The sequence below is a fragment of the Diadema antillarum genome, unplaced genomic scaffold, assembly GCF_040938485.1.
Source record: "Diadema antillarum isolate AM-2024a unplaced genomic scaffold, OU_Dant_1.0 scf00000117, whole genome shotgun sequence".
NCBI classification, from domain to species: Eukaryota; Metazoa; Echinodermata; class Echinoidea; order Diadematoida; family Diadematidae; genus Diadema; species Diadema antillarum.
In genome coordinates, this window is record NW_027271006.1 from 1,577,735 (window position 1) to 1,600,755 (window position 23,021).

Below are 23,021 nucleotides of genomic sequence, written 5' to 3' on the forward strand. Positions count from 1 at the left end.
TAAGCTCTGAGCATTTAAATCATTGCCATGGCAACCCACAAATATTGTTACTGCCCATGAGTACAAACTCTTTTTAAAGAAACGGGGCCAGGGTGCCCACTATACACCACACATTATCTTTCACTACTTTTATAGATAGGGGAGTAGCTGTTCATGTATGACAATGGTCTAAGAGACACTGCCCATGCTTACAAATTTTTTAAAGAAATCGGGCCAGGCTGCCCCTTATCAACCACACATTATCTTTCACCACTTAGAGATAGGGTAGTAGCTGTTCATGACAGTGGTCTGAAATGAGACTAACAGCCCATCCACATGTGTCTTTTGTCGTTCATAGTAATGCAGGCATCACACTGGCCCAAAATTGAGCAGAGATGGACACACGATAAAGGAAACATTCAAAGTCGGCTCTGATTGTAGAAACTTCCCGTCATTCGTGAGGGCATCTTAAAGCCATTGTAGTACTGCCGATGGAGTTTCTCACGCTCCAGCAGCAACTTTATGAGTGGCGGCAACATTTTTGGCAATCTGAAAAATAGCCCAAAGATCTTGCAAAGGTTAATTTTATGATGAAGTTTCTCGTCTTTATGTAGCCTTCTAGCGTGCTTCAGGTGTCATCAGATGACCCTCTGTAAGCGTCATATTTGCTTCAGCTGTTGATTGGCTTTCAAGTTCGGGATCAACTTTGTGTGACACCGAAGATTCCATAATCGTATGGCCATCTTGTGTCAGTTTGGGACAGTGTGGCTGCACCCTTAGCAACACGACTTACAACACTGTCATTTTTGTGTGCTTTACATTTGGTGTGAAAATTTCTGAATCCATGATTCTCCTACTGAATTACCCAATTTAAGACCACTTCTGATTTCATTATCCTCATTCATATTCCACAGAAGTAATAACATGTAAATGTTTTTAAACATTTGTTTTCCAAATTGTTCATCTTTGTTTTACCAGCAGACAAAATTCACCCTTGACTCCATATGTAGGACTTTGTGTCTTGCTCTTAATGCATTTGAGCTGTTGGGGAAAAACATTTGTTGAGTTCATTGTGAAATTGGTTCATTTATACCTGAGTAGTAACCGTCACGAGTGAACGACGGAGAGAGATCAGTATTGCCAAAGTGTGACTATATAGAGCAGAATATTACAAAATGTAAAATTAACAGATATATCAACTCTTGACAGATTCTCACATTCTAACATTTCATGCTCTCCACTCATCTTTGAATCTTTTTATGTCTGTAATCCATTATATTGGTTACAGTTAATAGGTACCAGATTCTTGTATAGTTTGTAAATTGATTTATGTGTTCTGTTGTCTGCTAATTCATCACTTTCCATCTTTCACAGTCCTCATGACCTAACAGTGTTCATGTGGCATCATTTCTTTTATTATAAACACTAATTTATCTTTTGCCTCCTTTGTAAATCATTTTGTAACTTTGTATTGAGGATGTGCATTCAATGTGCTTTCATTTTTCAACTTTGCAACTGACAGCAGTTTTGGAAGTTGGATTCCCATGCACGAGTTGGCAAGATAAATTTGTATGTTATTGCATCCTTACCATTCTGAATGATTTATGGGGGGCCCAGTGATGCAATTATTAACACTGAGTGATAAAGCTATTCCTGAAATGCTGTGTACTAGGGAGCCACTGTGGCTCAGTGGACCATGGATTATCAATCACAAGGTTCTTGGTTCAAGTCCACTGGCAGTGTCCTTTCACACAACACTGTATCCTCACTGTCAAATCCTTCAGATGGGACTTGAAGCCTTCTGCCCGTCGATGGCAACTTGCTGATAAGCATTTAAGTGTTTCCTTATAGGCAGAACAGAATACTGTGTAAAGACCATTATACACTATACGCCTTTTGGTCGCATGACCAACTGACTTTGGATCTGAAATAAATCGCAATAGCCTCAGAATGAATACGCTTGTTTATTTCAGATCCAAAGTCAGGTCAGTCGTGCGACCAAAAGTTGTATAGTGTGCGGTGGCCTTAACACACACAAACAGTTGATGTGAGCTAAACCTGTTGATACGGTTTTCAAAGTTGAAACATCATTTTTTTCTGAAGTATGTTATCTGCATGAAATTGTGGCAATCAACATTCAGTGTATTTCGTAAATGCATGGATTTTCTATATGTCTAGATGCCACCCTGGGGTTCAATTTGCAGAGCCATGTGCAATATTTGCAACGTACTGTAGATGCAGTTGCCCTGGTAACAGCTGTGTGACAACCGATTAGCTGTGTGTTGTTACTATGGTAATGATGTTGGTAATGGTCAGTGTATGCACACTCAGAAACAGTGGACTCAGTGGGGATCGCAAAGTGGCATGTATAAGTTTTTGTGTTAGGATTTATTATTATTATTATTATTATCATTATTATTATCATTATTATTATTATTATTATTATTATTATTATTATTATTATTATTATTATTATTATTATTATTATTATTATCATTGTTATTATTGTTATTATTATTATTTGTTCGGCTTTCAGTAACGAATGTCAATATTACATTTTTCAGAATCAGAACAACACTGGAGAGGTAAGGGTATACTTTTTTATGACACTGTGACACCAATACCACTTGTGATTGTATGAGATCAGTACTGGATTTTATAATACTGTATTTTGGGTGTTACAAAATATGATATTCCTGGCTTTCCTAGTGCCATGGGCAAGCAGACATGTCTGTTCGTTTTGCCCTGCAGTGCACGCATGGCAAGATTTTGAAGGAGATTGGGACTTGCTTCTCAAGTGTGAGAATTGGTTTTGATATCTGGAAGTCCTAGCACATTTTTGTATTTCTATATGTTGATATCCTTTTCCTTTTCTTGTCGTGTACTCGAGTGAAATATTGATCGTGTGTGTCATGCCTGTATTTCTTAAACTTTCCATATCTTTTTCTTTCTTTTTTGATAGTTGAGGTGGAGTGTGTTTATGAGTGAATCATGTTACACTTTGATGCTGCTCTTCTAAAGAAAACAACTTTGTCTTGTAAATAGTCTCTTACCCAGATGCAATAAAGTAGTAGAATATTGTTATAGACAGCATGGGTATTGTAAAAAGTAGAGAATATATACCCGGTAGTTTAAAGGAAGATACTTATCTGATATACATATTTTGCTTGACATTGCACTATATTGGAAATGCTGACAGTTTTTTTTTTAATATATGAGTTCAACAAATGTTTTGTTTGTGTGTTTTTTTTTGTGTGTTTTTTTTTGTTTGTGGCTACAGAGCAGTTTGAAGAAAACTTTTAGTGCAATTAGTTGACTTATCCAATACAGTGCATATTTCTTAAAGGTACATGGAATCATGGTTCAAGAGGGCACTGTTGGAAGGTGTGATGATCATTACCATTGATGATGTAAAGCTAGATAACTGTCGGTCAAAGAAGATTGGGTGTTTGCACGCAAGCTTTCAGGGCTAGCCAGCAAGCAAATCTTGTCTTTCTAGGAGCCTCGTGTAGAAGGCAGAACCAGCCAGGAACGTGGGCAGAATCAAGAAACGAACTGAGATTAACATTATTTCGACCATTAACGTCATATTGATAAATTCAAATTAGTTTTATTTTGATGTTCAAAACACGGCAAATGCATAAGTGTGAGGCCATGTAATAGTACCCTCTTGAGTCATGGGTCCATGTACCGTTAACTCTGTCACATCCACCAGCAACTTCTACTACAATGATCATACTGTTGTCGGTATTTAGAGCAGTGGTCCCAAGATGGTCAAAGTAGCAGTAAGTACACATGGTAGCATAAACTCAGCAGTGACATACATGTAGTTCAGTGTACCTGTGCTCATGAATGCCCTATTTGAGTTCAAACTCGCGAGGGCAGCAGAGACATTGTTCAATGTTATTCCATCTGATTCAAGCAAGGATAAATTTCTCAGTGCAGGATAAATTCTCTTGAGGGTTTAAAGACATAGCCCCTTCCCACTTATCTCTCCTATGAGTAAAATAACAAAGCATTCTCATACAACAGCACTTGAGGTTTGAAGTACATGTATGTTACCCTTTGTGGAAGAGTACCGGTACGCGTTCTGTCGTTAAAAATTTGCATTCCAATTTGAAATACTGTTAATATGTATATATTTGTTATACTGTCATTCTAAAAGCATGTGAACTGTACTATGTCAGCATGTTGTATTGGAACCCAGAAAGTCCTTACCAGCAAAATCCCACATCAATGATCATGCAATTTCACTCAAAATACATACCGTACACCTATGACATTACACTTGATAAGCAGTGAAGATGGATGATGTAGTTTTGCTGAAGTAAATTCAAGAGGTTGATCTTTGTACACATTTCTGAGTTTGCATAATCATATCGTCGTGTGCTTGGAAGATGCATTGGGATAGCAATGAGTAAAGAGGAATTATTTTGGCTCAGTGGGCATGACTGTAGACTCTCAGTTATGAAGTCTCTGGTTCAAACCCACTGGCTACAGTGGTTGTACCCTTTAGGTGAGGCACTTCGTCTTTATGAACTAGTCCTTCAAAAAGGTTATGGCTGTAGTCCTGTGGCAGATTGGTCTGAAACGTTTTATAAGTGTTTCGACAGTGGCGACATCAAACAGTGTGTTCAAAATCATGTTAAAATATGTTTATTGTGGGATCAGTCATTTAAAAAATCGCTCAAATATGGATAAGAATTAAGAATATGAGGTACATGTATTTGAGGTATGTCTACCCTCTTATATGTTTGGACTTTGTTGTTTTTGTTTGTTTTTGTTCTTTTTTTATGTTATGTTTTTTTCTGTGTGCATACCAGGGTAGAATATCAATGCAGTGCCAGTGCATTTCAAATGAAACTTTTAGTATCACTCAGCCTTGCTACGTATACTTGGTTTTTTTTTTTTCATTAATTCATATAAAAAGCCTTGGTCTAAATGCATGTCCAAAGAGTCAGCAAACGTCCTTCAAATGTCTGTATATTTCCTCTCGCATAGAAGACAAATTGAAATCAACTTGTAAAGTAACAGGAGCTGAATTTAGTTCCAAGTCTATGGACTACCCTCAGCCACAAGGAGTGTGACCTACAAATTGTATGCGATGCGAGGAAGAGTGTGACATTAATGTTAACTTGATGAGCTGTGTTAGAGGTGATTAATAAATCCAATTTACCATCATTTCAGTAAAATGTGACATTTCTACACACTACAGTACACCTTCTGTCAATAAATCTTTCTATGAAAAGTTAGCTGCATGGTGGTCTTGTTCTTGATGTGTCCACAAAAGTTAAGGATGGTGTAGTATTGGTAGAGATAAAGATTGGGCTTTTAACGAGATACCAAGAAACCACCAATATGAAATAGTACGGAGCATACCATTCTCAGAGGTATTCAAAGTTTACTTGATGAAAATCAGTTTTGGAATGGCCGAGACATCCAAAAACAAAGTAAAACAAAGCAATCGTAATAAAAGGTGGGTCCCACCTCTTATTCGGATTGCTCTTTTTTGGATATTTCAGCCATTCAAAACCAAGTTTCATCGAATGAACGTTGAATTCCTCTTGGAATTACATGCTATTTCATATTTTACAAGAGGTTTCTCATTTTCTGATTAAAAATGTTAGAAAACTGAAGTTGGGTCTCAACCAAAACTATACGACACCTTTGAGCTCTCATTAAAGGCTACTGTTGTTGTGCTGCATTAAGCATCTGACACTACAGAGTGGAATCATATTGATGACATGCATTGTACAAGTACATTGTAAGGGTTGTGTGTGTGTGTGTGTGTGTGTGTACGTTAAGAGGAATAATGATTTCAAAGGACAAGCTCATCTGAATATACATGTACAGTGTATGTGGATTGAGAGAATGCAGCAATACAAGTACAGTACATGTATGCTGTATTAGTAGAACACATCAGTGAAAGTTCGAGGAAAATCAGACAATCCATTCAAAAGTTATGAATTTTGGAAGATTCAGTGTCACAATTGCTGAATGAGAAGACTAACAGCTTGTGATGTTACATGCATAGAACAATATAAAGAAAATACAAAGAAAATTCAACATACTTGCACTTTTTTCACATAATAAAAAAACACTTGACTTGCTTCTTTCACAATGCAGGATGAATAATGATTACACTCAACATGCATCAATATAAGCCGAGGGAATGTTGGTGTACTTTTTTTTTCAGAAATTGATTTTTTGAGGGAATTCTATTTATATTTTCCTTAAATTGTTCTACGATTGTGACATCATTAACTGTAGTAGTCTTCTCATCCAGCAGTGACTGAACAGAAACTTCAAAAGTTCATAACCTTTGAAGCGACTGTCAGATATTACTCAAAGTTTCACTGATTGTGTTCTGCTAATATTGCTGCTTTCACTCAATCAACATGTATATTGAGGTGAACTTGTCCTTCAATCATACCATTATTGCAAATCTTTGGAAAATATTACCAAGTACTTTGACTAATAATTACAATAGACTACATGTTGTACAATTTACATGTACAATGTACATATCAACCACATCCATGTTGGTAAACATACAATAAATGAAGCAGTGGATATTTCCAAGTACATGTAATTTCATAATGGACTTTATTTTTGATCCATGATGAAAAAAAAAAAAGAATGCCTCTTGCACTTTGCGAAAAGAGGCTCAAAAAACACAAATCTTACATTTTTGAACAGAGAAAACACATCTTCTTCAAGAAGATGCTAATTTGTAAGTTACCTAAGACAAATGCCTCCCTGAATTAAAGAATTTGCTCAACCTTGTAGTGCAAAGAGACTGCAGTTACCCTGGCCTTATCTATCGTATACCTTGGGGAATTGAATTACTTGTGAAGAGCCTTGATGTGCTCAGGAGCAGCAGAATGTACACATGTGTATTGACAAATACTGTAAAATGTATACATATCACCAGGCAGAGCACTCCTGTTACAACAAACATGGTCATAACGAAATTCTCTTTAGACAGAATTAAAAATTCAGTATACAGCTGTACTGTATTAAGCAACAAAATTTAAATATAACCCAAGAAAACTGCCGGTCCCAAGGACTTTGTTATACTGTAACAGGAGTCACCCGTATCGTAATCATTTTATAAATCGTCGTAGATTATTATGTATATTCAAACATATATTTCTGGTTGTAGACAATACAAGTAAGCATACATATGCAAACTGTTAACTCAGATCTAGTGGGGCTGAGAAAACTGAGATCTCAGTGGGGTATGTGATGATCTGTACAGGCAACTGGCTTGCTCTGCAAACGACAGGGTTATAGGGAGTTGTAATATAGCCACCATCGGCATCACACATAGGTCCTCTGTCTTTTGTGTAGTTTTTCTTCAAGGTTTCATTTTTAATTTACATCCAGGCATTAGTAAAGGGACTTGCCAGCCTTTGAGAGGGGCTGTGTACGAAAACAGCTCTTCCTATTGACAGTACATTATATGCCTACATCATACATGACACTCCCATTATAACAAACAGGGATATAACAAAATTCTCGTTACAACAAAGGAAAAATGCAGGTCCTAAAATTATCAACAATATGTCTTTACGTACCTCGTACTTTACTCTTCGGCTATCATGAACTTTTGATATAATAAAAGAAAACTGCCAGTCCTGAAGACTTTGTTATAATGGGTGCTGCCTGTGTACAGCTCAAGCAGTATGGAGACGAACTGGAATGCACAAGGAAGTGTGGGGACCTGTATGGACGACTAGTTTACTCTACACTAAAAATGGAGGTCTAGGGAGTTGTTATCCAGCTAGTGTGGAGATTTCAACGGTCAGATCAGGCAGCATGTGGCTTGGGGTGGGGGCCTGCCACAGGTGTCCTTTTTTTTTTTTAGTCTGTACAAAGGCAGTCATTAAAGCCACCGACGCAGTTAGACAGAAGTTTGATTGGGCAAGTTATGAAGGGAAAGGCGCATTGAATTAAAAAGAAGGGGCACTTTGTATACTGGAATTCTTTCCACCGCCCTCAGATGCAAGGTACATTATTGATAGGTTTATTTACCAGGTATTCCCCTTCCCATTGCCTTTGATTTCTCTTTAACTACGCTATGTACAAAGTCTGCTCTGTACATCCCAGGGAGCAGTAAGCCCCCATCTTAGTATAAATACATTCCCCATACAGCAACCAACGAAGACTCAGCGTCCATACCTGCAAAATGAAACAAAGAACAATGCCATTGGTGAAAAAGATGAAATCACTCAGATATCAAGCACACAAAAAGGTGTAAACACTGTTATTGAAACATCATACAGAGTGGAATTGTAGCATCTTTTGGCTTCAGTGAAGCTTTGGGGGACCATGTTTTTTGGTTTGTTTTGTTCACATATTCAAAAAGACATTTTCTTTTTTAATTAAAACTATACATGGCCTTTCTGTCCTCAAATCTATAAAGTCCATGGACTGTATAAAACTTAAAATTGTATATGTTCTCCCTTCTGCTTAGTCTCCTAGAGAGTGTTGTGGCAAAGTGCAATTCCACACCATATATGAATTGGCTTTTAGAGCAAAATCAGATGAACAGAATGGTAGAGCTTTCATCAACTTGGATACTTAAAATGAAAGTTTGGGAAGTTTCCCATGTTTTCAAAAGTCAGTGACATACGTCTGAAACATATACTCAAATTGGCAGAGGTTATGTCACTTGTCTTCCTTGTTTTGATATGAAATCAGAAATAAAATATATCCCTCACATCACATTATTTCAGTCTTGCAATCAACTAGCAAAGCTGCCTTTTAGGGAGAAAAAGGATGCAGTTGCTAAATCAACAACCCTCTTCCAGTTTGGGCTTACTCGGAGGAAAGATGAAACATGATATTCCATTTCTGATTTCAATGAAACTTCTATCATTTGATTCCAACAAATTCATCAAAATCAAATTTAATACTGTGTGGAATTGCCTTTAACTGAGGCAAGAAGTTGTCCCAAAGAGATTGTTATTTGAATAGAAACAGTGACATAACAGCTGACATTCAGATAGTAACTCACAAGAGACATTATTATGATCTGAAACCATCAAGTGCCAAGTTATACATCTACAGACTTAGGATTGTATGGGCATCTGGCAAAAACCACACGGCTAAGTGCAGTACTGGTGCATGTGCTCTTCTGTTTGCTTTGATCATGAAATCTCACTATTGTACTTTTCCTCTTAAGACTCATTTTCTCCAAGACTTAAGTTCAGGACAAACCAAACACATGACGTTTTGACACACCTTTAATGTAAGAGTCCACACCTTTGAGGAAGATCATGGGAATTCATACCTTTCTATCATTACATTTTTGAAACAAACATCCTCAATAACATGGGTTCATTTGTTCTATATTAGCTTTGGTGTTTTGTTTTGTTTTGTTTTGTTTTTTCTCATTTTCATGGCTTTCATCAAGTTGCCACTGTCCTGCTTTTATGCTGCTGCTTTCTTCCAAACCAACCTCAAATATAATACCCATAGGATGTTCCATAAACATCAAAGCTCAAGTGATTTCTCTTTGTCTCACAAAAGAAAATCCACAACTCAAATATACTCACTTTTGGAACTCCCACTCCCTGTTGTCCAGTGGACACACTTGCCTGGTCTTCAGCCAGCGTGAGATGCAGTGAAAATGGAAAGCATGCTGAAAATAGAGGAAAAAGGAAAGATGATAAAAAGAATCACACTCCAGCAAAATGAAGTGATTACTTGCAATGACATGACATCTTTCAGTGGTGTTCCTCATACAGCAGATGGCAACTAAAGATGAACACTGTATTCACAGAAATGGACTCCCTGACAATGAACATCATGTTCTGTGTCAACTCATCAACCAACAAATAAGTTTGCTATGTGTCCCACATGACATGTCTACATAACTATACAACCGTGCAACATATAAAAATTCTATTAGAGCAACAGATAATTTGCATGATTCGTCAGTGAAGAACTCTACTGATTTCCATAGGTTAACTCTTTAATATAGTAAGATACCTGGTAATCTCATATGCAAGCATACAACTTCAGTTTGGTATATAGTTTTCATGACAGTGCATACAACATGTTGACCAATTACAACTTATCTGCATAGCATTTGATACTTCCCCAGAAATGTACATCCTAACTACATGTACTACATTTGTATTTAGAATAAAGTATGCGATGTGTTGTGTGTAACTTTCATACTTACATTACACACACCCCAGGCCACTGTGCATTCTTCTGATGTTGCAGATGCTTGGTTAGCTTGACATTCTATACCTGGAAGAAATATGAAATAAAATCACCATAATTCAATCATCACACCAAATAGATTGTCCTCATCATGGCCTTTTAAGTGAAAAGCGCTGCTTCTGTCTTGAGATGAATGTACAGGTGGATGTTTAATTGCCCATTTGACTTATACATCTGAAACAGAACAGAATGTCACACTCATGTTTACAAGCACATGGTGGAATGCACATTCAAGTCTAAAGAGTAACAATCGCGTAAAAGCCTGGAAATGATCTTCTCAACTGAAACCAAAAAAAAAAAAAAAATGTATTAAACGAAAGCAATACAAAAGCAAGCAGTCTTCAGGAGAAGCATTGAAAACAACAACAACACACAAATGGTTCATTCATGAAGAAGTATGTATTGTAGAGTGACACAGTCAAGGCTCCATATGCTCAAGGTATTTTTTTATTTTTTACTTATTTATTTATTTATTTGTCTGTTTTCAGTCACTGAATTCCTACGAGGGCAAGGTAGGTGTCATTTGTCAGTAAATCAGCCATCATCAAATTATCTCCGGGTCCTAGAATTGGATTTTGAATAGCTACATTGTATGATTTCAGAGAATGAAGTCATGAGAACGTAACTTATTTGGCATAATGTAGTATCTTCTATATTTCTAACCAAACAATAAAGCAATGATACAAAGTAAAAGACATCAAGAATGAAAATTACAAGGGCAAATTAAAATGTAATTCTTACATCAGTTAAATGTCTAACAAGGGATGCTCCAGAAGTTTAAATGAAGTTTTGCACTCACATAAATCCATGATGTGATTTCTGCAGATGGCGCAGTTATCGACGACAATATCCCATGCCCACAATGCAACAGCATTCCACTGAAAGGAAAAATATAAGATGGTAAAATAAAGACATTGTCAGCATTGTCTTGATATATCATGTTTGGTATAATACTGTATGTTGCTTCTCTTACAGCATTCTATTTTTTCATGAATTTCCAAAATTTTGACTGATATAGTTCAACTTGCACAAAATATTGCCTCCTGAACAGAAATGCCCTGTACAGTATATTGCCTCTATATCGGGAAATCACAAACTTTTCTCTTGGTAAGGGAACTAATCATTTTTTCATTTTTGGAAAGGCCTCGGGAACTGATCATTTTTCATTTTGTCGCCGTAGTTCTCAAGTGCGATTTCAACTAGGAAAGTTACTCCCGAAACTGTCTTCAAAGTATCAAATGTCAGAGTTTTAAATTCAATTGCTACTAATCATATTTGTACCCATGGCGTAAGGGCATGTTCTTCTGAGGCTTTTTCTACATCAGTACATGACTCAGCAGGAAAGTTATCTAAATAATTTTATTATATATGGCCAATATTTGATAATGACATCATAGAGAAGTTGAAACACATGACATATGAGAACACTGAATTTTAAATTTTTATGTAGACATCTAATGTTAGTTGTACGTAGGGTCATAGTTAGCCCTTCTCCATAACCAGATAACTAAACTGTAAACTATCTCAAGTAAATTTGGTAACTCTGTAACATAGAAAAGAACTACACATACATCCTTGTAACGTTAAAACTAAAATACGCTAACGTTAACTTAAGCTTCATGTTTGGTTGTACTTGTGTATAGGCTAACGTTGCATATTGTACCATCACAATCATGATTGCAATTACTAGCAAAGTAGTATACATGTGTACTTACACAACTGTCACAAGGACTCTTGCAGCTCGGACAAGTGAGGCGATACTCGATTAGATAGCACTGCACTGTCTCGCTGTTTTGGCGATTCTACACACTTTACTACTGACTAGGTTCTACTAGACTAGAACTAGTAGTACACTACTACTACATTTGTACATTCGTTCATACCATCCGTGGCATATTTTACAGCAAACTTGTAAATGTTCTACAGCACTTGGGTTACACGACAGTCGCGTCTACGTCCGTGTTTGTGGGTGACGGTGACAACATTCCATGGGATGAATGGGTGAAGAGCAATGCAATCCACCGCAGTTCAATATAAATTACATGATGAGTTCGTTCAATTCACGTTCGTCTCTACCGACTGACACAACTGCCTCAAGAAACCTGAATTAATGTACGACTATTACGTCTCTTAATCTACCTATATAATCGCAGTTAGCGATCTGTACGAATGTTCTTACCTTCTTGACTTCAAATCTTTTCTTCTCGCTTTTAGTACTGCTTACTGCAGCACTGGTTGACGGAGGATCAACGTCCATTGCAGTGGCCATGTTGATTTCTACCGGTATATGACCGATCACTAGCGATCGGTATCGGCTGCTGCTATGGATAGCGATAGCGCGATCAGTTGGCAAAATTAGCTAAAAATAATAATGATGTAGCCATGTCGGATCTACATCTACGTGTGCCCAGTTATACCACTTTGGATAAACTTTTGCAAAATTCAAACCCGGATACCTTCTTTTATTTCCCACTTTAATACACTCATGTTCTGATTATTAAGTTACAAAACTTTGGGAAATAAATGAAAGTCGTACCCGAGTGTAATGAAAAAGGGAGATACAGTATACGCAAACACACGCAGGCCCATCTCGATCCTTGTTTATATAATCATAGACATCTCCAATACTGGTTGCATGCGAATTAAGAACACTAAAATTATTGTTCAGGACTAGAACTATATATGAAGAGCTTCTTTGCAAAAGGGGCTAGATCTATTTTTGATGAAAATTGAGTTATTAGCATCACTGCACAAAATTTCAACTCCAGACAACCGTTTGAATAGAAATTATTACAAAATTAGATTTAGATTTTCCATACACTAAGGCTTGTATACAAATTCTAACAAACCAACCAATTTTTCTCCAAAGTACTAAAAGTGGATCTAGCCCCTTTTACAAATAAACTCTTCATATAACAAGACTGATATGTTATACTACATATTGCCATTCATTCACTTCCTGGTACATAAACTCAGTCCACATAGGGCCTACATGTAATTTGGGGGTAAATTTCCCTTTGTGAAGGGATATGGCGTAGGCCTATATAGTTTTGGTTGAGATGGGGATTAAGCTTTTAAGTTTTTGTGAGAAACCACAATATATCATAGACATAGGCATGAAATATCGAAGAGCATACAATTCTAAGAGGAATTCAAAGTTTATTTGATGAAAATCGATTCTGAAATGGCTGAGATAGGCTATCTAAAAACAAAGTGAAACAAATTAGCGATCCTAACAAAAGTGGGTCCCAAACACCTTTGATTCAGATCGCTTTGTTTTGGGTTTATATCAGCCATTTCAAAACCAATTTCGTCAAATAGACTTTGAATTCCTCTTAGAATAACAATCAAATGCTCTTTCATCAATAGGAGGTTTTTCGTTATCTAAAAAAAAAGTTGGAAACCGTAGCTGAAGCCCTATCCCATTGCAGCCAAAACTGTCGACATGGCCTATTATCCCTTTTTGTCCATCTGAAGAACCAGTCATAAATGGGCCAACTTGGAAAGATGATAAATTAGGCCTATAGCGAAGCGTTTCTTGATGAGAGAGTACTGTGACGCCTATATCAGATGGAGTCTTCTGTAATCCATGCACTCACATTATCATTTAGTCCAATTTTGCAGCCCCCATATTACACTTATGCCTAGGCTTCAACAACAACAAGAACAACAACAACAACAACAACAAAATACAACACAAACTATACATTAGATGTCATCTGTAGATTATGATACAATGTATTGCACTCAACTACTTTGGCACTTTCGTAATACAGGTATGCTAAGTTCTCAATTCTGAGGCGGTTTTTTTAAAAATTCTATTAAGTTCCCAGAGATGCTTTATATAGCTCTTCTTTTTTTTAATTGCACAATTAGGGCCTATGCCATTCTTAATCACCTCCACACTGTAATTCAACCTTTTGATGTGTAAACAGTTACCATGCTCAGAACCGGATTACAATGGTATGTGTGATTAATTATGAATGATTGACATACACTGTCCATGTTTGCCGAGTGACTAGACTAATTAATCTTGCGTTTACGTGCATTTAAATCAATAAACATGTTATTTTTAGAGTTAGATGCCCATGCCAGGCCCACCTCTTGAGTCTAAGTATTTGCAAATGAACATTAAACAAAAATTCAGATCTCCACGAATTATCTGCATGTGTGACAAGAGTGCGTGAACTCCGGCGTGAATTCTGGAACGGCTATAACTGCTAACACGAAAAAGTTTGCACAAAAGTTTGTTGACCACTCAGATTTCAATTGTGGAGATGAAATCTTCACACTCATATCTAAGGTTACAGTAGCATATCAGATTATATCTATTTGCTACTTTTTATCTGCCCCCAATGTTTCTCAGATATTTCTTTGAATGTTTTTCATGTTACTCGAGACATCCTGTTTTCACCAAAATCTACAAGAAATTGGGTTCACCCTATGCACGACTGGGACCCGAAATCCACGAGTCATACAGCCCACGAGTAAGACATTGAAAAATGGTCCATGAGTCATATCCAGCCCACGAATCATACAGACAGCCCATGAGGCATATTAACGGCCCATGAGCTCGATACTTCATAAGTAAAAACAGCCTACGAGTTCGACTTCACAACGCGGGGATTGTTTGCTTAGTGTCGAACTCATGGATTGTATGATTCATGGGCTGTGATTATACCCTTGGGCTATATGACTCGTGGGCTGTCCCTATAAACGTGGACTGTATGACTCATGAGCTGTAAGACTCGTGGGCTGTATGATTTGGGTATGATGTGGGTGTTGATCTCATGACGTGATGCACCATAGAAAACTGACAATTATAAGCACAATGGTATGCAGTATGTCCCCTCCCCCCCCCCCTCAAAAAAATAAAAAATACAACTAGTATAAACGATAAAACGAATGGTGCGCTGCTGAAAGTCTAATCCATCCGCAGCATGGGGTTTTGGTTAAAGACATTCATGAAGGTATATCGTTAATTGCATAGTCAGTGATTTTACATTGAATAAAAACATGTATATTTTTTACATCTATTTTGTACCCGAAATATTACCAGACTCGTCTTAAGATTGGGCAAAAGTCGTCTTATTTACATTCATTGCAGTATAAAAAAATACACCAGAGTACTGTTGCCATGGAGACTCGGGCATATTGTATTTTCTATGGGAAATCAAGTTTAAAAGCTTTACGAATATCAAAATCATGATTATCATTTTGTTATTTACGCAATATGTGGCCGGGTATAATGCGGTAATCAAAAGGTAGTGGAAAACGTTAGCTGAACAGCGAAAACGTATACCCGTTAATATTACGGGTTAATCGCACAGGGACATTACCAAATCCATGGCAAATAAAAATAACATCTCATCCAGTGCAGCAACTTGCAAAGAGTCCTGTTTCGGCTATAATCGCTCCTGTTTACCATCATGACCACGACAAACACTTCCAACTTTCATTATACCAGCATTCTTGCAAACCAAATGCGAATTTCGTTTTTGTTATGTAATACTGATCTTATTTTATCACTGCGTCGCGGAGGGATTTTCGCTCTCGCGTGATGACTATGTTCTACCTTTTAGAATGGCATTGTTTGGTGAAAAAAAAGACAACGTATCTGGACAATCAACCACAAGGACACCCCAGCTAATTACCAGTCAGCGAGGATTAGGTTTAGGATTAGGACTAATATGGTAATGGTTTGGGTTAGAATTTGGGTAAGGGTCAGGATTAAGTTCAGGATTAGGGTTAGGGTTGGGGCCTCAGGGTTAGGTTTAGAATCAGGAGAAGGGTCTGAGGTGATTGTCCAGGTGGAATTGTCCTACGAAAAAAACAAAAAAAAAAAAAAATCATCGTCTGTCTATCAACTAGATTTCAATTCACCGTTGTTTCTGGTCCATCATGCTACAGTTTATAGCTGTTGCATCTTCTTGAATATCGAACGCGCAAAACTGTTTCTAGCCGATCATGGAGTAGGTGAGCAGTTCAATTTTACTCCGACGTCACAGTTTGTGGACTATTTGTCATTTTTGCTGATCACTGGGCAACTTTTGGCTCGTCTGGAATGCTGTCGTTAACCGGTGTGAGTCCTAACAGTGTAAAATGTCGCTGGAACTGTTTGGTTTTCCGGAAGTTTACGTCAGTTCCGTGCAGCCAATCCAGGATTCCTAGCACCCCGAAGTTGTTGGTGAATCTTGAAGGATGATGAAATAATTTAGATGAGAACAGTTTCAATTTTGTTTTGACGTGGCGTTATGACACCTCACCAATCTGGCATATACATTATACACTATATTTTAGCCGCGATTCAATATCATTTAAAATCGCATATTTTGATTGATTAAAATTTTGTTTTTCGTCAATCTGCCTGATGAAATTGATGACAAATCAATCTGATGAAAATATAGGAAGAACGACAGTATGTGCTTTTGGTTTGATCTGGCCCTTGGATTCTCGTTTATTTCGACAATTGATAAATTACCCGCCATCCATTCGGTTTGTTTGAAATTATCTTGTTTTAATGGAAACAAGACTAAATAAAATGTTTTTGTTCGTGTCCCAGGATGAAATGTTGCGGTTGTACGTAACATTTCAATCCTATACGCTATTTCCACAATATGATAGCTTGCAAATTGCATTTTCATAAATGAATGGTATCAGTGAAGATTTGGACAAGGCCGACAGCGTTTAGATATTTATAGGTCCTATAATCATTCAGATGGCTAGACAGGATTTAGAGAAAGAGGTTTGCCTTTTCAAATATTTCTCAGACAAAACCATGCATAAAAGAACACGCGAGATGAAAGAGGAAGAGTGGAAGAACGGGCTTCATGTATTCGACATCGACGTCATCATTTCATTTCATTTCATTTCATTCAGTTATTTTCATTCTTCTTTTTCCAACAAAACATGACACATAAAATATAATCTAGAATTACATCATAAACATAAACATCATCATCGACGCCAGCCGACTCACTTGAGATGGTGGAAGTCGTGGGCTTCCGGTGACGGCAGGAGAGGGAGGTGGTATCCACAGTGTGTAATCATGGCAACAGTTTGAGCCACCACCAGCCACACGGATGTGGTGAGCAGGTGGGACCCCATTAGGATGGGCCCCACGACGGCCGGGACCGTGTTGGCCAGGAAATGCTCTACGGGATGGCAGTAGACAGTGATGAGGCCGATGGGTGCCGTCCACTCGTGGTGCTGTTTGTGGTAGGAGGCGTAGAGGGCGGGCTGATGAAGCAATCTAAACAAAGGAGGTAAATGAGACTATTAAAAGAAAACAACGACAACAACATAGTAGTGGACGATGTGATATCAAAGGATACTTCTTCTTCAGCGTGGATTGAGACATTATGACGTCATTCTGCCTGCCTTGCTTTGGAGTCACAATCATGATTTCTCTCATCACTGATAAATCACGCACGATGAAACTCCTGTAATTGGCATTTTTTTTTTTTTTTTTTTGTTGTTGAGACAGCATTGGACGCGGAAGAACGCACAGAGCATGCGCAAGGTCTCTGTCATGGCTTATGTTACGTTCTAAAAGTCCCTCCGAAACACGTATGATATGACAATCTTCTTCTTGTATAAATGTATTCATTTGTATATATTTGTCGTTATATCTCCCCTCCCCCCCCCCAAAAAAAAAAAACAAAACAAAACAAAACAAAAACAAAAACAAAAACAAAAACGTACAGGATGAACCCAATTTAAGATGAAAAATAGATTTCACCTGTGTCCGTAATAGAACCCGATCTCTTCAATAATGGTGAACACGGCAAACTCGATCAGGAACTGCGAAAACGTCGGCAACTCGTTGGCCGTATGGCCACACCCTCTCCATCTCATGAGGTAGTCGACCATGAGGAGGCTGGGGAAGTTAAACACCGTCTGGTTGATGAAGGCCGTAGCCATCGCTTTCAGAAGCTTGTCACGTGGGACCTAGTTACCAACAAAGAATGCAAGGAGACAAGGTTCATATGATGGGTGATGTTGGTTACTCCGGAGGTTTGTTAATCCGACAGTGTAAAACAGATACATACAAACGAACAGGCTTTGGAATAATGAACCTTTTTTCCCCCTTTTCGGATTAATGAATCTTCGGAATAACGAACATTCGGAATAATGAACATTTGGAATAACGAACCTTCGGAATAAATAAACTATTGAATTGAATTGAATTGAATAACAAAGTGTTACCCATACGTTTCACGGAACGTGAAATAAGAGGGGAGGAGGAGGTGGGATTAAAAAACAAAGCCCGCTAAACCCGGTAAAGTGGTACCGTCCTCACATCCAACTGGACCCCATGGGAGAGCAGCGCAGCTGAATTTGATCTATCCAGCCATTTTCTCAGATGGAAAATGAAACAAAAACAAAAACAAACAAACAAACAAACAAACAAACAAACAAGCAAACCACTAGACACTGATTGAGTCGAAGCAATGCCACGTTCTTACTTTGGTCTGGTCTCGTTGAATCTTGAACTTTGCGATGAACGAAGGCCAATGAGTGAGATCTGTGATAAGGAACAGACAGCCAAGGACCCAGTACTCCAACACAGCCAAAAAGAAGAGACCTGAACACAAAGGGATAAATACCATGGTACAAGAAAAGAAATACATAATATTGATTGCATTGCACAAGGTATTGGGTATAAATTAGCCGACACACACACAAACATACATACATGCACACACACACACAAACAAATAAACAAACACAAACACACACACACACACACACACATACACACACACACACACACACACACACACACGCACTGACGATGGACAGAGATATTTGACAAGCAATATTGTGTTCTCGATCTCGGATGCGTCAAAGTAATAGTATATAGCGGATACAAGAAGGGGTCCAAATCGCGCAATCAGTAGCGTAGATATTGTAGAAAAGAGACGTATAAGAGTAGAAATATTATGCTAATTTATTCTGTAAGTCTATTACGTTAGTCACAACCACATAATTATGTATGCCATGTTGATATTGATAATTATCACTGATGATGATTTACAATGACTATATACAAGAATCCTCATTATCATTAATATTACTATCATTTCAGAAACAACTCACAATATTTCACTCCATACGTATACACAATATCATTTTCCATCATTTTTATATCAGAAGTTCTTCTGTAAGAGTTCCAACCCACCATCGAAGAGTGAATAATTCATATCTAGAGTGCACTAAACTCACATAATCCCATCTTTGACCAGCTTCCTTCGAAGTAATCGTAGTAACTGCCCCAAAGGTTTCGGATGACGTAGCTCGGGTGGTAATAGTAGTGCGATTCGGAGCGGTCGTGAAGCTCATGACGTAAGACCACGCCCACCACGACCGTTGCTAGGGCAAAAACTGAGATAGTCCACTTGAGGTCAGCTTCTTGCTTTTCCGGTGAAGTCTGGTGGATGATAAGACACAGAGACAATAAAGTGCCACTGTATGTTCAAGTTAATTACTTTAACGAACAGAGTAAACATTATATAAGAACAAAAATTTCATTATACTCATGAAATCACGTCTACTATTTTTAAGAAACATTAGCCATTCTCTTTGATGGTTAGTTTGTTTTTGTTATTGTTGTTGTTTACTTCATATGTATTTATCATGATAAATTTAAGTATGGAATGAAGTCTGGTATTTTGAATTAGCTCTACAGGGTCCCAAATAGGAACAGCAGGCATGTGAGCTGGAGAAGTTGAATATCATTCGACAAATTATGATTATAATACGAAACTCAAAGCCAGAAAACGCGTAAGCCAACCATGCTAAAATGTCCTTGTCTTTTATTGCCGAAACATTCGTCATTCTTTATGTCAATACTGCTCATAATGTAAATGTTTATAAACAAGGAAAATGAAACGTATCAAATAATACTCGGCCACATTCATGACCAAACAAGGTTAAGGACATTTGAATAACTACTGATTAATATTTCGTCATATGTTCAGGGAAACAAAAACAAAAAAAGACATGACAGCCAAAGCATTATATCCAATACTAAATGAGATGGCCTTTCCTTTGACATGCCATTGATGGCTTCATTTTTGGGGTAAGACGGCTAGGATTTGGACAAGCCATCACTTAACTGATTAGCTGACCATTAATAAAAACGTCATCTTCACCAAACATGTGAGATACAAGTTCTTGTCATCCCAGAGACGATTTAGTGATGTAAACGTGAAATAGTATTTAAATGACTATATTACCCGTAGTTGATATTTCTTTGCCATCATCAGGCGTTTTCATGTTCAGTTTAGTTTTGTTTGGGGATTTAATTTTTTTAGGGGAGGGGGGGGGGGGATGTTTCCTATCTACCTACAAATCAAAGAAGATGCGTACCTTATCGTCGTGATGGCATTGACCAAAATCTCTTTCAATGGCCCGAGTCGAATCCCGTTGTATGTTTCCCCCTGTGTGAGCTGTCCTCTCACGATGTGATTCCATGATGAAATTAGATGATCCAGCTTGGATGTAATAAGAAAATAAATGACACAACAAATGTGCAAAATCTTTGAAAAAAAGAAAAGGAAAAATTGCTATTATTAAAGGGGACAATAATTGCCCAATCGAATGATTTACGTCAATCCTGTAGAATAGGAGGTAATACGCTTAAGGAACATTTTGGGAAAATCGGAGTTCACAAGTTAGGATTTTGTAAGTTTTTGTTGATTCCCTCAGCTGCCTTGTATGACAAGGAAACTCTACACAATCCATGATGTAAAACAATAACAAAATATATATTCTTTTCTTTCTTTCTTATTATCTTTCTTTCTTTATCTATTCAGTCTTATTCGAAAAGGTAGTCCCCTCAGTTTTTTTTTTTCAACTGCTCTCCAGGGGAGCCCTGTATACATATGCATGATAAAACATTGAACTATTCATAGGGCCTACAATATAATTCATATAAATCACGTACAGGTATAACACACAAACGATTAAAGAAAAGATTCTACATTATAAACAAGATTGACATAATAAAGAAAGTAACATAGATGAAATGATTGAAGAATCCAAACTAATGAATTATAGCTGTATAATTAATGACAGAAAATAAGAACCAACTTTAATTTTTTTTTAAACGTTGATGGAAAAATAAATTGGTATGAGAAAATACAATTAATTAAAAAGAGTGGTTATAAAAGCGATCAATTCAACATCATTGTGTTATTTTACTGTGTGCATGTACACTGTCAAACCTGTCTATAGCGGCCACCCAAGGGAGACAAATGTTGGCCGTTATGGACAGGTGGCCGTTATAGACAGGTTCTTTAATATGCTTTTTCTCTCGGAGGGAATTGTTTGAGTGGTCGTATACGGCAGGTGGCCACATTACAGACAGGTGGTCGCTAAGACAGGTCTGACTGCATTTCGATTATATTGAAATGCATAACTCGACTGACGGCCATATAAATCGTTCAGGAGAAGGGCTTATCGTGTGAAAAAAAAAGAAAGAGGCAAGAACTGAATATAGCACATCCCTCGTAAGTTTTTGGGTTAATATCTTGACTGGATCAGCAAGCTCAACAAGAGTTGTATAATACCGGGGCAATCTTCACAACGACGGCAGTGATATTATCTTTCTCCAGCTATTATTGAATGGGAGTTATATTATGATGTCTCTCTTACAATAGTTGATATTTCAAAGTGGCATGAATTTGTGCTCTGGACTATGTCTGGTAGTCGAGCGTGCCGAGCTCAACTCTACACATCACAGACATTGATAAATAGTGAAAATGAGATTTGATTTTGTCACGTGTTCTATTTCAAGTATCAAAATGGGACAGGATGAGTTCTCCTCCTCCTCCTCCTCCTCCTCCTCCTCCTCCTTCTCCTTCTCCTCCTCCTCCCTTTCTCACTAGTTTTCCTTTTCAGACTCATCTTCTCCCCTTCTCCTCTTCTTCTTACTTCTGTTTCTCTACAATCTTCATCTTCTTCTTCTTCATTTCTTCTTTCTTCTTCGAAATGTCGAAATTATATTTTCCTGCTTTTGTTTCCAGATTACCACGGATCAGTAAAGCGAGTTGCAACTGCGATCGATTCATCAGAAGGGAATACACAAAATAATACGTGTAGGATTATTACATAATACGTGTTAATGTTACAGATCTTTGATCTATAACATCAACGCTTGCTATCATATCATTAACTAATCTATACCGCTGCAATTGAAAATGGACACTGCTTCATTTGGAAAATATACAAGTGATGTAATAAAATTTAACCTTACCTGTTCGTGTGATGTTAGTGGTTATAGACTACGCACAACTGCTTGAAATTCAACTATAGAAACTCGCGTTCTGTGTCCGTATAATATCCCCACTGAATGGCCTAATAGCGCAGACGACAAGGCCGGGTGAAGACGCAAGATCAATGCTATCTGGATAATTATTTACACGATCTGATAAGCAGGCAGGCCAAGCACAGTGAGCACGAACTTCGAATGTTGAGATCATGGTGTAATATGACCTTTGTACAACGGGGGCTGCAAGAGTCAATTGACAATAATACCACCCACCCCATGTTATTTATTACAAGGCTTAGCATAAACTTTTTCAAATCATCAAATTAATTTCAAATTTTTAGTGGCCGAAAACAACAACAACAACAACAACAACAAACAAACAAACAAACTTGCTTGCTTGCTTGTATATAAATCGTCCAAAGTGTACAAACGATACAAGTCGTAAATCTTTAAGATGTTGTTTTCATTGAATAAAGCGTCGGTATGGCATCTCTATGATTCCTTACAAATGATACGAAGAGCTTTT

The 23,021-nt window shown here is 37.5% G+C and overlaps 1 protein-coding gene and 1 long non-coding RNA gene across 2 annotated transcripts; both read right to left on the minus strand.

Annotated features, from left to right (window-relative positions):
* Positions 1–8,001: 8,001 nt before the first annotated feature.
* Positions 8,002–10,245, minus strand: LOC139719940 (uncharacterized). The gene is made up of 3 exons (XR_011710132.1): positions 10,175–10,245; positions 9,543–9,628; positions 8,002–8,163 (listed from the first exon to the last, which is right to left on the minus strand). It is a non-coding gene; the product is annotated as an uncharacterized lncRNA (long non-coding RNA).
* Positions 10,246–16,254: 6,009 nt separating this feature from the next.
* Positions 16,255–20,697, minus strand: LOC139719968 (fatty acid hydroxylase domain-containing protein 2-like). Its single transcript, XM_071631348.1, has 6 exons — positions 20,593–20,697; positions 19,447–19,651; positions 18,687–18,805; positions 17,960–18,168; positions 17,198–17,470; positions 16,255–16,411 (listed from the first exon to the last, which is right to left on the minus strand). Exons 1-6 carry the CDS (start codon positions 20,695–20,697, stop codon positions 16,255–16,257), a joined length of 1,068 nt encoding a protein of 355 aa, XP_071487449.1.
* Between the last annotated feature and the right edge of the window lie 2,324 nt (positions 20,698–23,021).

Bases quoted from the DNA above. Each gene is read 5' to 3' on its own strand.
- LOC139719968 (XM_071631348.1), bottom strand. From the start codon at position 20,697: ATGGAATCACATCGTGAGAGGACAGCTCACACAGGGGGAAACATACAA. The intron at 18,806-19,446 runs GTGAGTTTAGTG...CTTTGTGTTCAG, and splicing joins CTGGTCAAAGATGGGATTAT to GTCTCTTCTTTTTGGCTGTG. The intron at 18,169-18,686 runs GTAAGAACGTGG...GTTGGTAACTAG, and splicing joins TTCAACGAGACCAGACCAAA to GTCCCACGTGACAAGCTTCT.